This window comes from Equus asinus, chromosome 20 (genome assembly GCF_041296235.1).
Source record: "Equus asinus isolate D_3611 breed Donkey chromosome 20, EquAss-T2T_v2, whole genome shotgun sequence".
NCBI classification, from domain to species: domain Eukaryota; kingdom Metazoa; phylum Chordata; class Mammalia; order Perissodactyla; family Equidae; genus Equus; species Equus asinus.
In genome coordinates this window covers 14,321,862-14,336,696 of record NC_091809.1, presented here as the reverse complement: position 1 = coordinate 14,336,696, position 14,835 = coordinate 14,321,862, and the positions used below count along the sequence as shown (strand labels likewise).

General features: G+C 58.8%; 1 protein-coding gene and 1 non-coding gene across 2 annotated transcripts; both read left to right on the top strand.

Annotated features, from left to right (window-relative positions):
* The first annotated feature begins 2,756 nt into the window (after positions 1-2,756).
* EEF2 (eukaryotic translation elongation factor 2) lies at positions 2,757-11,432 on the top strand. The gene is made up of 15 exons (XM_014843097.3): positions 2,757-2,884; positions 3,936-4,150; positions 5,072-5,253; positions 5,336-5,547; positions 5,911-6,089; positions 6,231-6,336; positions 6,831-6,944; positions 7,190-7,328; positions 7,478-7,673; positions 7,813-8,071; positions 8,467-8,574; positions 9,334-9,687; positions 9,892-10,074; positions 10,166-10,298; positions 10,757-11,432. Exons 1-15 carry the CDS (start codon positions 2,882-2,884, stop codon positions 10,948-10,950), a joined length of 2,577 nt encoding a protein of 858 aa, XP_014698583.1. The 5' UTR covers positions 2,757-2,881; the 3' UTR covers positions 10,951-11,432.
* Positions 5,773-5,837, top strand: LOC123279216 (small nucleolar RNA SNORD37). The gene has a single exon (XR_006517133.1). It is a non-coding gene; the product is annotated as a small nucleolar RNA SNORD37 (small nucleolar RNA).
* Positions 11,433-14,835: the final 3,403 nt, after the last annotated feature.

Below are 14,835 nucleotides of genomic sequence, written 5' to 3'. Positions count from 1 at the left end.
AGGGTTAATCTTCCTCAAAAAACCCCAAAAAACAAAAAACAAGAGCCCCATAATAAAATAGATTCTGTTCTTATTCAGTATTTTACAAGCAGAATCTCAGGCACAGACAGGTTAAGTAATATGCCCAAGGCCATACAGCCAGTGGCGGCAGAAGCAGAATTTAAACCCAGGATGTCTGGCTTTGGTTAACCAAATCTGAGAAACATCTAGGAAATACTAGTGTGGCGGAGTTGCGCCCTGATTAAACCATGCCTTTTAAAAAAATTGTGGTAAAATAGACATAACATAAAACTTACCATTTTAACCATTTTTAGGTGCACAGCTCAGCAGCATGAAGCACATTCACACTGTTATGCAACCATCCCCACCATCCGTCTCCAGAACTTTCCATCTCCCCAAACTGCAGCTCTGTCCCCATGAAACACTGACTCCTCACCCCTCCCCCAGCCCCTGGCCCCCCATCCACTTTCTGTCTCTGTGGCTGTGGCTCCTCTGGGGACCTCCTGTGAGTGGACCACACAGTGTGTGTCCTTCTGTGTCTGGCTCACGTCCCTGAGCATCACGTCCTCCAGGTCCATCCATGTTGGAGCAGGCGTCAGGATCTCCTTCCTTTTCATGGCTGCGTAGTATTCTATTGTCCTACCGCTGAACCATGCCTTTTCCAGTGCACTCTAATGAGCTGTGTGACCTTGGGCAAATCTTAACATCTCTGAGCCTCAATTTCCTCCAGCTTAAACGAGCTCACCCAAAGCCCAGGGCAGGGGGAGGATTAAGGGCATTCATTGATTAAAGGGCGGTGGCTGGTAGCTAAGAAGCATCCAAAGGCACATGCAACGGGCGTGCAGTGGCGGGCGCTGGCCAGCAGGGGCCGCAGCCGCGGGTTCCACGCCCGGCTCGCGCCGCGAGGGGCGCATGCGCAGCGGAGCCTCCCTGCAGAGGCGGCTCCTTTCTCCGGGCTCCTCCCCGCGCTCTGCCCCGCCTGTATTTATTGCTGCAGACCTTGGAGCTGGCTGTGGCTGCTGTAGGTCTCTGCTGAGCCCCGGCTCCCCCCTCCCCAAGCTGCTGCTCAACATGAGGCTGGGGATCACGGTGGGGAGAGGTCCCTTGCCAATATATGGCCCCATCTCTACAGCCCTGGGGCCGAAACATCTCCCCACGCAGGGTAACGATGGGGGAAAAAAGACTTCGATCTCTCTAATTCCCCTTAAACTCTCCCCTCCTTCTTCAACTTACACTAAATTTTTTTCAATAAGCACTCTGTTCACTTGAGAGCGAATTCAACCTCCCTTTGCTTTTCTTCTCTGAGATGCCCCGTTCGCAAAGTGCTGCGGAGTGCCTCCCACGCAGCCCAGCACACAGTGGGTGCTCAGTGCATGTAAAGATTTCAAGAGAGTTTTTTTTTTTTATTGAAAACATTGTTAAAAATGGGAAACGGGATACCCGTCGGCTGAAAACGCGTCCTCCAACGCGCTGGATTAACATAAAACTTGTCACGAATACAGGCGTAGGTGTTTAAAGACGCCTGATGGAGCCCCGGGGAATCGACATCTGATGCCTGCCACTCCCTCTGCCATTCTGAGCCTCGATCATCTCGTAGATGCTTATTGGGCAGTGCCTATCTGCCTCAGTTTCCCCCTGGGTTAAACGTGGGATGGTGATAGCAATCTCCGATCAAATGAGATCAGGGCTGGGACAGCGCCTTAGAAAGCAAAATGCGAAAGCATTTGCGGGAGGGAGGAGCGCGCACGCTGATTTTAGAGTCCAGACGCAAATTTGCATCGCTTTCTGCAGAGTCGCATTTCCGCTGCTCCCGGCGCAGGAAGAACCCTGCAAACTCTTTCCTTTTGACAAGAGTGAGTTTGGAGGAAAGATTTACCGTAGGGCGTTGATTTGCGCTAATGAGAATCTCATGGATGCAAGAAATACTTCTGGACCAGGCATGGTAGCTGGGCTTTCTAAAGAAAAAGGTTATTGAATTGAATGCCAATTCGTTCCCTCGAGCCAAAGATCGGAAGTACAACTGTTTCTTAGGGTCAGATTAGGACACAAATGCAAAATAGGCCTCCTGCGCCTCCCCCTGGAGAGGAAATGAATAAAGAGATTGCGCACGGAAAGAAGCGCTCAGCCCGGTGCCTGGGACATGGCAAAGCAGCCCCTGAAATAAATGAATAAATTCATTTATAAATAGATGAAATAAATGAATAAAGGAAATGATAACTAATTAAAATAGCTGACGTGTATTGAGAACCGTGTCAGGCGCGGCGCAAATCCCTTTACGTGTATTTAGTCAATTTCACTCTCCCCCCCCCCAAAGAATGAGGTGGCCCTGATTTACCCCCCTTGTGCAGACGAGGAAACTGAGGCAGACAACTCTGAGCAACTAGTGTGAAGACACGTAAAGTGGTGAAGCATCATCTTCCATGACAATGTCAAAAAACCAGGTAATTGGGATAACCCACAAAGCTTATTGATATAGTAATGTGCTTCTAATAGAAGTGCTGGGCAATTGGAAAGCTAATCTAGCTGCTATGATGAATATGCTCAGTTAAAACGGCGCTCGTCGCTTTGTGCCCCCGAGGTGTGTGATCAGCTCGGGGCGGGCGGACCACCGCCCGGGGCAAACCCAGCCGGGGAAAGCCGATCCTAGAGCAGCCGCGCCGGCGCCTAAGGGGTTAATCGGAGGAGCGCGTCTCTGCGCCTGCGCGCGGCGTCGCTTCGCCCCGCCCCCCGCAGCGCAGTCAGAGGATCCGCCCAACCGGCGTCGGCCTATAAAAGGCGGGGTGTTGACGTCAGCGTTCTCTTCCGCCGTCGTCGCCGCCATCCTCGGCGCGGCTCGTTTTCGCTCGGATCTGCCTGGGAGAATCCACCGCCATCCGCCACCATGGTGAGCGACGCCGTCTGGCTGGCGGCCTGGAGCGGCGGCGGGGCCTCCCCGGGGGTCGGCGCTGCCAGGCTCGGAACGCTGGGGGGCCGCCGGGCTTGGGAGGAGACATGGCGGCGGCGGCGGGGGCCGGCGGGCCCGGGGCTGGGGAAGCGGCGGCCGCCGCCATGTCTGCGCGCCGCGCTGCCCGCCGAGCCTCTTGTCCGCTTCTGGGGGCGCCGCCGCCTCGCGGGACCCCGGGCCCGGCTGGAGCGGTGGCACAGGCGGGGAGGGGAGGCGGTGATGATGTGGCAGACGCCGTAATGGCGGCGCCGCGGAGGGAGCGGGGAGCCTGGGGGCCGCCTTATGTAACCCGCGGGCCGGGAGTTCGAGACCCGTGTTGTGTCGAGGGCCGGGGGCGCTGGGGAAGGGGCAAAACGAGGGGCGCCTGGCCTGCGAAGCCCCTTGTCTCCTCCGAGCGCTGTGTAACCTTGGACTGGCTCCTTGGTCTCTCTGTGCCCCTGATCGTGAACAGCTGACCCCGGAGCCACGGAGCGGGGGTGGCTCAGGCGTGTTGGGGCTGCGCAGGCTCCCCCGCACCCGGCTGGTGTCTTTAGTGATTTCATGGGGTGGGTGGCCTTGTCTGATTCCTCTCCTAGCCAGAGAGGTGACCTTGGACTTTAAGGGAGGTCCTTGGGTCTGGGAAAACCTGGGGGCCACACGGAGGGGGCTTTGGGGGGCTTCATCCATCCCGTGTTGTTTAACTGGCCGCTGCGACCCCCCATACGTGTGCCCCACCTAAGGGGACGAGTGTCACTCGGAGATTCCGCAGCTGCTGTTGCGGGTTGTCACTTCTGAGTGACAGCTGGAATCTGGGTCTCAGAGATGGGGTGGGTGGTGCCTTTAAAGGGCTGTCTGCGAGGGGACTGGAGGTGGGAGTTGGGGCAGCCCCAGGACCTGCCCCCTCCCATCCGTGGGCCCAGCACTCTCCATCGATCGGGGTATCCCTGCCAAGCCTGGTGCCTGGCGCCCAGGCCCAGCCTGAGCCTCCTCCTCCCTCCCCCTCCCGGCGCAGGTGAACTTCACGGTCGACCAGATCCGGGCCATCATGGACAAGAAGGCCAACATCCGGAACATGTCCGTCATCGCCCACGTGGACCACGGCAAGTCCACGCTGACGGACTCCCTCGTGTGCAAGGCTGGCATCATCGCCTCCGCTCGGGCCGGCGAGACCCGCTTCACGGACACCCGGAAGGACGAGCAGGAGCGTTGCATCACCATCAAGTCGACGTGAGCGAGCCCCCGAGTCCTGGGGACGGGGGTGGGGGGGCGCCTGCGGGAGGCTGGAGCGGCCCTGGGTGTGGGGAGAGGCAGGTGACATCCTTCCCTAGGCAGCCTCTTGCGCTGAGTCACACGTCTCGGGGCTGGTGTTGAAGCCTCTCAGGAGGATGGAGTTCAGCCTGAGGGGAGTGGGAAGCTGTGACTGGTGGGGGCACGGTGACAGGTCTTGGGGGCGGGGCCTTGGAGGCTCTGCCAGGTGGTTCCCTCTTCCTGGGGCCAAGGGATTGGTGACGAGGTCTGGAGAAGTCTGGGAGGGGCCACTGACCCTTGAAGGTGCTGGACATCCGCCCTGCTCGGGATGCCCCAGATGTTAGGAGGGTTCAGAGTCTGAAACCAAGTAACTGAATGTCAGTTGTCCTCGATGGGCAAGTTGTGGGGTTTTTTGGGTCCTCTGCTCAGAGTCACTCAAGCTAGGGCTGGAGAGAGGGGAAAGTGGGGAGGGAACAGTGAAAGGTGGTCCCTGGGGTTGGTGGGTCTCACCTGGTTATGGTGTTGTATTTAGAAATCAGATGTGTAAGCCTGGGAGGGACAGGTGGGGGCTGGACCCGTGGGCTTTGTGTCTGGTCCCAGGGAGGGGGCGTCCCTGGCAAAGGGCGCTGCAGAGGCAGAGTCCCCTGGGTGGGATGGCTCGCGTGGGAAGTCTGAAGTTTCTCCAGGGATGAGTAATGCAGGGGGAGGGGACGGCGGGCAGTGGCTGCTCCGGCTGCGCACCTGGCTTCTTGCTGCGTCTCCGCCTTCCTGAGGGGCTGAAGGTCTTAGTCCTGGCTCCCCTTGGGCAGAGCCCGGGCCACCGCTGGGGGCACGGGGAGGCCAGTGTAGGGCCAGGCTGGGGGTGGCTTCCAGCAGCCGACCTGTCGCCCCCCCACCCAGGGCCATCTCCCTCTTCTACGAGCTCTCTGAGAACGACCTCAACTTCATCAAGCAGAGCAAGGACGGCTCCGGCTTCCTCATCAACCTCATCGACTCCCCCGGCCACGTGGACTTTTCCTCGGAGGTGACGGCCGCCCTCCGCGTCACCGACGGGGCCTTGGTGGTAGTAGACTGCGTGTCGGGTAAGCAGCGGGTCCCCTCGTGCGCCTGCAGCCTGGGGCCGACCTCCCTGGGGCTGACGACGGCGCCCTGTCCCGCGCCCAGGCGTGTGCGTGCAGACGGAGACAGTGCTGCGGCAGGCCATCGCCGAGCGCATCAAGCCCGTGCTCATGATGAACAAGATGGACCGCGCGCTGCTCGAGCTGCAGCTGGAGCCCGAGGAGCTCTACCAGACCTTCCAGCGCATCGTGGAGAACGTCAACGTCATCATCTCCACCTACGGCGAGGGCGAGAGCGGCCCCATGGGCAACATCATGGTAGGTCGGCCGCCCACCTGCCATGGGGGGACCCCAGCCCCCCGGACTCATGATCTGGAAGTGGCTTTGCCAGGAGTACAGGTGTGACAAGGGAGCTGAAATGTTTGAAGATGATTTGGTCCAGCGCTTGAGCTCTTAGGGGAGTGCAGGGCTGGATGGTGCTGTGGCCGGGCCATCGGTTTTCGCACCCCCTTCTCTCCCGGAGGGAGGCAGGTTGGGCGCCGTTTGTGTGATGACTGAAATTTCTTCACTTTGACCTGATGTCTGTTGAAGAAACCCAGTGTCTGAGGCCCGCGGCGCCTGGGGCCAGTGGAGCTGCGGGCTGTCCTGCTGCCCCCCCTCACAGCGCTCGTGTCCCCTCAGATCGACCCCGTCCTCGGCACTGTGGGCTTCGGGTCCGGCCTCCATGGCTGGGCCTTCACCCTGAAGCAGTTCGCGGAGATGTACGTGGCCAAGTTTGCTGCCAAGGGCGAGGGCCAGCTGGGACCTGCGGAGCGGGCCAAGAAGGTGGAGGACATGATGAAGAAGCTCTGGGGGGACCGGTGAGTGCGGCGGGGCGGCCGGGGCTCTCCAGCGTGCCCGCGGGGTGGGGGCCCCTCCTCAGAACCGCCGGGTGCCTGGGTGCTCCTGGCCAGCCTCATTCCCCCGGATCCCCCTAACCCGTCTCGGGCCTGCTCTGCCAGGTACTTTGATCCAGCCAACGGCAAGTTCAGCAAGTCTGCCAACAGCCCCGACGGGAAGAAGCTGCCCCGGACGTTCTGCCAGCTCATCCTGGACCCCATCTTCAAGGTGGGCCACTGCGCGCGGGTGGAGCGGGTGGCCCCGGGCTGCCTTTGGGCCCAGCGCCTCCCCAGGACCTGCTGGCGGGCACGCTGCAGTGGGGCTGCACGGAGCGTGCCCGCCAGGTGGCTGCCAAGAGGGGAGAGCTGCATGCTGCCAGCCACGGGCGCTGGACCCTGACAAGCTTGTGTCCAGGTCTCTGGGCCACACAGTGGGGCAGCTGGCCTCCCTGGCTGGGGCGGGTGGGCAGGATACAATGGGAGGGGTGACCCACGCCTTGCCCGGCGTCGAGTCCTAGGTTCGGAGCGGGGTCGTCTGCTCCGCGTGGGCTTTTCTCCCTGAGCACTCTGGGGAGGCTACCGGGCCTGAGCTGGGTGGCAGTGGTGGGGTGGGGCTGAGGGTCTTTGCAGCCTTGCTTCCTGCGGGGCCCGCTCTCAGCAGAGCTGCCCGTGGCAGTCCCAGGGTGCTCAGAAAGCCACTCTGCGCTCTCCTTGGGTCGGTAGGTGTTTGACGCGATCATGAATTTCAAGAAAGAGGAGACGGCAAAGCTGATTGAGAAGCTGGACATCAAGTTAGACAGTGAGGACAAGGACAAGGAGGGAAAGCCGCTTCTGAAGGTGGGTGCGTGCCCGCCTGCCTGCCCGCTGCCCTCGGGTGGTGGGACGGCTGCGGAGGGGGCTCCGGGCTCCATCGGCCCTTCTAGTGGTCCCTGGCCCTCTTGGCAGCATCACCGGCCACAGGCCCATCCCCCAGGGGGGTGGGAGACCTCAGTGTCTGCTTGCTCTGTCCTTCTGGAAGGGGTCCTGCGCTGTGGCGTCCCTTAGACAGACGTGTGACCCTGAGCCCCCCATCTGCCCCGCAGGCTGTGATGCGCCGCTGGCTGCCCGCCGGTGACGCTCTGCTGCAGATGATCACCATCCACCTGCCATCGCCCGTGACGGCCCAGAAGTACCGCTGCGAGCTCCTCTACGAGGGGCCCCCCGACGACGAGGCGGCCATGGGTGCGTGGGGCGCCGGGCAGGAGCCCCAGGGCGGCCTGGGCTGCTGTACGAGGGTGACGCATCACCCAGCCTCGGCGCGCAGCGTTCCCGCAGGTTGAGCTGCGGGCACTCACGCTTTCCCCCTTGGGGCTTTCTCTCTTGTTCCTCAGGTATTAAAAGCTGTGACCCCAAAGGCCCCCTTATGATGTACATTTCCAAAATGGTGCCGACCTCCGACAAAGGCCGGTTCTACGCCTTCGGCCGGGTCTTCTCGGGGCTGGTGTCCACCGGCCTGAAGGTCAGGATCATGGGGCCCAACTACACGCCCGGCAAGAAGGAGGACCTGTACTTGAAGCCCATCCAGAGGTGAGCGGCCGGCAGGGCTGGCAGCGCCACCAGGCGGGAGGGACAGCCACAGGCTTAGAGGGAGGGGGCCTGTCTTGCGGCCATGTGGGTATCTGGTACTCTGGAGCTGGCGTCTTGACAGCTGTTGCGTCTCCTCCAGGACAATTCTCATGATGGGTCGCTACGTGGAGCCCATTGAGGACGTGCCTTGCGGGAACATCGTGGGCCTGGTGGGCGTGGACCAGTTCCTGGTGAAGACGGGCACCATCACCACCTTCGAGCACGCCCACAACATGCGCGTGATGAAGTTCAGCGTGAGCCCCGTCGTCAGGGTCGCTGTGGAGGCCAAGAACCCCGCCGACCTGCCCAAGCTGGTGGAGGGGCTGAAGCGGCTGGCCAAGTCGGACCCCATGGTGCAGGTGGGTGGGCGCCCCGGCAGGAGGCGATGGCTTTTGTCTGTGGCTTACGTCCCGAGTGGCTGAGCTGGGGAGATGGGCCGGCTTCTCACAGCGCACCTGCCCGGGCACAGCTGTCGCCCATCCAGGGGGCGCACTGCCACCAGCGCTCGCGCGCGGGCTGCTTGGATCTCTACAGCCCTGTTGACTGTGTGCTGGGCCTCTGTAGGGCGTTAGTGCTGGGAACCAGCAGTAACGGCATGTGGGGCCTGTCCCTGCCTCCTGATGCCTTCCCTGAAAACCCTGTTTGGGCAGGGCCCCTCCCCAGCCGGAGGGAAGCTGGGAGCCGGTGCTCCGGCCGTGCCCTGGCGTCCCCCGGGTTCCTGGAGCGTCCGCGGTGACACGTGGCTCCCTTGCAGTGCATCATCGAGGAGTCGGGCGAGCACATCATCGCGGGCGCCGGCGAGCTGCACCTGGAGATCTGCCTGAAGGACCTGGAGGAGGACCACGCCTGCATTCCCATCAAGGTGAGCCGCGGGTGCGCGCCGGGGCCTCTCCCCGGGACAGAGGGCAAGGGAGGTGCCGGGCTGGGCGCTCCAAGGAGCCGCTCAGTTAGTGGCTTCAGCTCTTCCCCCCCCCCTCGACCCGGTCCTGCCAGATAAGCACAGGTGCTGTTGGGAAACCAGCAGTTATGCACTGCCTCAGATTTTTTTTCCCTAACTGTTGTTTTTTTTGAGGAAGATTAGCCGTTGTCTAACACTTGCTGCCAATCCTTCTCTTTTTGCTGAGGAAGAGTGGCCCCCAGCTCATGTCCGTGCCCATCTTTCTCTACTTTATATGTGGGATGTCCACCACAGCATGGCTCACCAAGTGGTGCCATGTCCACACCTGGGATCCCAACCGGCGAACCCCAGGCCACTAAAGCGGAACGTGCGCACTTAACCGCTGCGCCACCCGCCACCGGGCCGTCCCCTCACTGAACTGTTTAACAACTATTCGGTGTTTTTTATATAACAAAGCTTTTTTGTGGTGACGTGGAGTCAGGCTGTGCTTGCTTTTGCATCTTGCTTTTCTCTGGTCAGTACTGTGTCGGCTGTCGCAGGACGGGTGGCCGTTTGACGGGTCCCGTGGGAGGTGGGAGCGCTGCCCGGGGATGGCTGTGCCCGGCCGAGCCAGTACTGCCTTCTGTGCCCCCGGCCTGGCGGTCGCCTGAGCCTCCTTAGGGGGAGAGGCCCTCGTTACCTGCTCTCTCAGGGGCAGGCCTGACCTCGCGCCCCCCCTTGCAGAAATCCGACCCGGTGGTCTCGTACCGTGAGACGGTGAGCGAGGAGTCGAACGTGCTCTGCTTGTCCAAGTCGCCGAACAAGCACAACCGGCTGTACATGAAGGCGCGACCCTTCCCCGACGGCTTGGCCGAGGACATCGACAAGGGCGAGGTGTCCTCCCGCCAGGAGCTCAAGCAGCGCGCCCGCTACCTGGCCGAGAAGTACGAGTGGGACGTGGCCGAGGCCCGCAAGATCTGGTGCTTCGGGCCCGACGGCACCGGCCCCAACATCCTCACCGACATCACCAAGGGCGTGCAGTACCTCAACGAGATCAAGGACAGCGTGGTGGCCGGATTCCAGTGGGCCACCAAGGAGGTGAGCGGGGATGGCCCTCCTGGCCCCGTTGCTCTGCTGAAGTGGGGCTGGGACTCCTGCCTCCTGGGAAGGGGACCCGAGGGAGGGTGAGTTGGTCGAGACACCCAGGGCCTGGTGTGCCAAGAGCAGGAGGTGGCACAGGTGACTGTTGCGGGAGGGATGGTGACACTGAGGCCGAGCCTGACGCTGCCTTGTTGTCTGCAGGGGGCGCTGTGCGAGGAGAACATGCGCGGCGTGCGCTTCGACGTCCACGACGTGACGCTGCACGCGGACGCCATCCACCGCGGGGGCGGCCAGATCATCCCCACGGCGCGGCGCTGCCTGTACGCCAGCGTGCTGACGGCGCAGCCCCGGCTCATGGAGCCTATCTACCTGGTGGAGATCCAGGTGGGCAGGCCGCCCCGCAGCCCCCGCCCGCCCCACAGCCCCGGCCCGCCCGCCCCGCAGCCGCTGCTCACCGCCTTTCTCTGCCCCGCAGTGTCCGGAGCAGGTGGTTGGTGGCATCTACGGCGTTCTGAACAGGAAGCGGGGCCACGTCTTCGAGGAGTCCCAGGTGGCCGGCACCCCCATGTTTGTCGTGAAGGCCTACCTGCCTGTGAACGAGTCCTTCGGTAGGTGCCAGCCGGCTGCGGCCCTCAGGGCCCTGGGTGGTGTGCTGGCGTCCGGGGGAGCCTCCTGTTCCTGTCTGGTCTGGGGGACGGACCCGGCGCTTGGCCCCTGTGGGAGGTGCAGGGCAGGCCTGATGGGGGCGGGAGCCGTGGGTATTGTGTGCCCGCCTGCTGCTGCCCTTCCCCGCCTGGAAGCGGCGGGCACCATAGTTGAGGAGGAGAAGGTGGCCCCAGGTCCATGTAGACCCTGGAGTCACTGACCGGAAGGCCCTTGGTGGGTGTGTCGCTCAGGGACCAGGGCCGCCACGCTGTGGCTGCAGCTTCTGAGAATGGGCAGACGGAGGCCGGGCACGAGCTTGGTGGCCTCTGAGCGAGCCTGGGAGGGGCACAGTCGGGGGGCGTCCCACCTCTGGAGCCCGACCAGGGAGCTGCCCGGTGACCCGAGCCTGCCCCTCCCGCAGGCTTCACGGCCGACCTGCGCTCCAACACGGGCGGCCAGGCCTTCCCGCAGTGCGTGTTTGACCACTGGCAGATCCTGCCCGGGGACCCCTTCGACAGCACCAGCCGCCCAAGCCAGGTGGTGGCCGAGACGCGCAGGCGCAAGGGCCTGAAGGAGGGCATTCCGGCCCTGGACAACTTCCTGGACAAGCTGTAGGTGGCCCTGCCCGCCGCCGGGCGGCCCTCAGCCCCTGCGCCCGGCCCTCCCGTCCTCCACCAACCTCGAGACTGTCCCGGCGGGCTGCTCCGTGCCACCGTCAGTGCCCACGCGACGTCGGCCCTTCAATAATTTATTTCGGGATTTCAGACGCAGCAGAGAGGCCCTCCCAGCGGGGACTGGTTCGGCTGGTGGGGGTGGGGGAGGTGGGTTGGGACACCCAACACTTTTTTTTTTTTCCCATTTCAGAGGAAGACTCACATGTCCTTAAAAAAAGAAATTTAAAATAAACGCATTAAGAGGTTTATTGGGGAAATGGCCCGTAGTGGATTTTCCCCCAGAAACGGGGGGAAGGAAGAAGCGGGTAGACTATCCATTTGGACAGAAGCTAGAAGGCGGGAGACCCTGAGCAGGGTCACCGTGAGCCCCTCCAGCTGTGTTAGTGCCATTGGAGTAATAAATTTGATATGGTGGTGACCGTGCACGTCCACGTGACTTCTTTCTCCGTCCCCGTTCCCGCACGCGTGGCCACCAGGGACGCCGCGATACAGAGGGTTCACTGGGACCTTGAGGCGTCAGTCCAGACGTCAGACCCACGCCCAGAGGCCGAGGTCCAGGAGACTCGCGATCCAGGCGGGGCCCCTCCAGTGGGACTTATGACGGCAGGACTGTCCCCTTTGCCGTGTGGAGGGCTGGAGTTTGCATCCTTTCCCTGCGAGTGCGTGTCGGTAGTCTGTGGGGCTGCCGTCGGTCCGTGCAGGTGTGGACGGCCCCACGTTGCTGAACCTCAGTCTCACCCCGAGCGCCTCCCTCCCTCTGTCACCGCGGTCCAGACCAGCGCAGCGGGCGCTCCTTTGGAAGACAGCGCCCGGGAAGTGTGGCGGGCGTGTGAGCAGCTGCAGACCTTACCTGAGGCTTGAGCTCATCACTCCGCGTGTTCCTGTCTGTCCTCAGGAAGACGGGGATAGGCCATAGCGGTGGGGCTCCTGGCGAGGTGGGTGGCCCATGTGCGCCCAGACTGCCCGGGGCGCCCTTGCTCTGTTGTATCCACGGCATTTCGCTGTAGTTGCTGAATCAAGACTAGCTGGCACTGCGTCCTGCCAGCCAAAGCGAGGGGAAATGGGGTCAATTTTTCATAGTAAAGAAAGATGGCGGAAGTTGAACTGCCTGTATATCCAGTCACGTAGAAAGTTCTAGAAGAGGGGTGTTTATGAGGAGAGAAAATGCCCAATATAAAGTAACAGGAGGAATGTTATTATGTTAATATCAGAGTCTGACCCAGATCCAGGTGACAGTTACCATCCTCGTGTCCCATACATTCATCCTCGGAAAGCTCTGAAGACCCACCTCTTCACTTGGGGACAGCCGGCCGGTGGATGCTGAGGGTCCGCCGATGGCCGCTGGCCCATCGCTGTTGGCCCATCGTTGGCACCATCTCTAGTCCAACTGATGACCTTGGGTCATCATGAACCCGCTTGCCATGTGAGCAGACTTAGAAACCAGCTGCCCCAGGTGGTGATGGTGGGGAGCCCGCACTGGAGCCCAGGCCCTAGGCCCTTGTCCGTGAGTGCATGCACGAGGAGATTCCCCACGGCACGCGGATACGGGATTGCTGAAGCCGGGGCTCGCTGCACACTCGCCTTCAGGTCCTGCCGAGTACCTGGAAGACAGCAGGATGTGGTCGGCGATGGAAAGCTGCCTTTGCAATGATCTCAACTTACGGCCGAGTGTTGCTTGACGTGTACCAAGTGTTTTTTGCAGTTTTTATAAAACACGTAAGTTTTTTAAGTTTATATTTACAGGAAAGTTGCAAAGACGGTGGAGAGATGTTAACATTCTGCGCGGGCACTGTGCATCTGTCAAAACAGAGAAGTAGGTCGGTAGCTTGCTCTTAGCTGCCTGAGAGTTCATGCTGGCGTTACCTGTTTCCACTCATGGTCTTTGCTCTGTTTCCGCATTCGAGGCAGGACAGATACATTGCACCCAGTTTTGCGCATTCTTTTTTAATAAAGATTTTATTTTTTTTTAAATAAAGATTTCTCCTTTTTCTCCCCAAAGTCCCCCGGTACATAGTTGTGTATTTTTAGTTGTGGGTCCTTCTAGATGTGGCATGTGGGACGCCGCCTCAGCATGGCCTGATGAGTGGTGCCATGTCCACACCCAGGATTCGAACCGGCAAAACCCTGGGCCACCGAAGCGGAGTCTGCAAACTTAACCACTTGGCCACGGGGCCCGCCCCAGCGCATTCTTAATACTAAGTAATTTTGCTGGGGATGAGACTATAAATCGAGACAAGATTGAACTGTGTTTTGTTGAACTGCAAGAATTTCTCAGTGCCACTTGCGGTCTTTGGCTTGTTAATTTGGCCCCCCCGGGTCAATGTGCATTTACAGCTGCCACGTCCAGCAATGCCATTTATGGGGGCTGACATCTGATGACTTCACCATGGCTTCTTGTGTAATTACACCCGAGCATTGGCATGTTACAAATGTGTGTGTGTTTTGCTCTCGACCTAGATTTGGTTCATTTTATTTATTGATTTAATTGTATTATTTTTGTGACCGTTCTAGGCCAGCAGTTCTCATCTTTTTGGTGTCAGGACCCCTAGACACTCTTGAACATTACTGAGCTTTTGTTTAAACAAATAGCTTTTGTTTAAATGGGTTACATCGACTGGTATTTACCATATTTAGAAATTAAAATTGAGAAATTTTAAAAACTTTTTAAATGATAAACCCATCTCATTTAACATAAGTAACATTTTTATGGAAGAAAAACTTTTCCAAAACAAAACAGAAAACAGAAGAGTGGCATTGTTCTGCATTTTTGCAAATCTTTGAAATCTCTGGGTTAATAGACAGTGGATTGTCATATCCCTTTCTGTATTAAATCTGAAAGGCTGTATCGTTTTGGTTCAACTGTCTGGAGAGAATCCAGCCTGACTCATTCCTATACTGGGAAAAGAGAAAGCATTTTCATACTTTTTTTCAGATAATTGTGGACATTCTTTGAAACAACACCAAAACTCAACAAGTGTTAGCTTACTGAAGATTAATTACAATGTGGTATCTGAAACCATATCAATGAGCTTTTCATGACTGTTACATTAAAATCCATTTGTCTATCTTGCACTTTGAATGGGTTTCCCCCCCCCCCACTCAATTTTGTAACATCGTGCATTTGTTATCTGGAAATATTAGCAGTAAACCAAGTTTGCAGCCCTTCCACATGTTGCCACACTTCATTAAACAACACTGAGAAAACACATTCGTTAATAGCAATTTCATCAGGACAGTGTTGAAGTGTCAGGAAGCTGTCAGGTTTCAAAAATTTTAATATTTTGCTTGAAAGCTCCAATGTGACTATCAGCGACAAGTATTGTCAATTGTTTCCCTCAAAGTGATTGACGGGCTCAATTTGTTCATTTCTGAGAAAATGTCTGCCAAATACCCAAGTCTGAATTGCTACAGTTTGTCAGGTGTCTTTTCGAGTAAAAATGGTGTCCCAACCCCTCACTCATGAAGTGTGGGCTGTGCATACATAACTTTCTTCCAAAGAAGACAGTATTGAAAGGGGAGGGATAAAAAAGTAACTTTCCAGTGGGAAAACCTGACAAACACTGCCTGGAGCCAGGTGACCAAGGTCAATGTCAACAGTGATGTGACATGGATTGAATGGACTCTCGTGAAAGGGTGAAAAGGCTGCTTTACCTCTGGGGTCCTCGTCCTTAAAACCCATCACCCCAGTCTAACCATGAGAGAACCATCAGATGCATCCCGATTGAGGGACATTCTACAAAACAGCCAGTCTTCAAAACTGTGGAGGTCATCAAAAACAGGAAAGGCAGAAAGGACTAAATGTCATGTGGGATCCTGAGTGGGATCC

Bases quoted from the DNA above. Each gene is read 5' to 3' on its own strand.
- EEF2 (XM_014843097.3), top strand. The intron at 5,254-5,335 runs GTAAGCAGCGGG...TCCCGCGCCCAG, and splicing joins GGTAGTAGACTGCGTGTCGG to GCGTGTGCGTGCAGACGGAG. The intron at 7,674-7,812 runs GTGAGCGGCCGG...CGTCTCCTCCAG, and splicing joins TACTTGAAGCCCATCCAGAG to GACAATTCTCATGATGGGTC.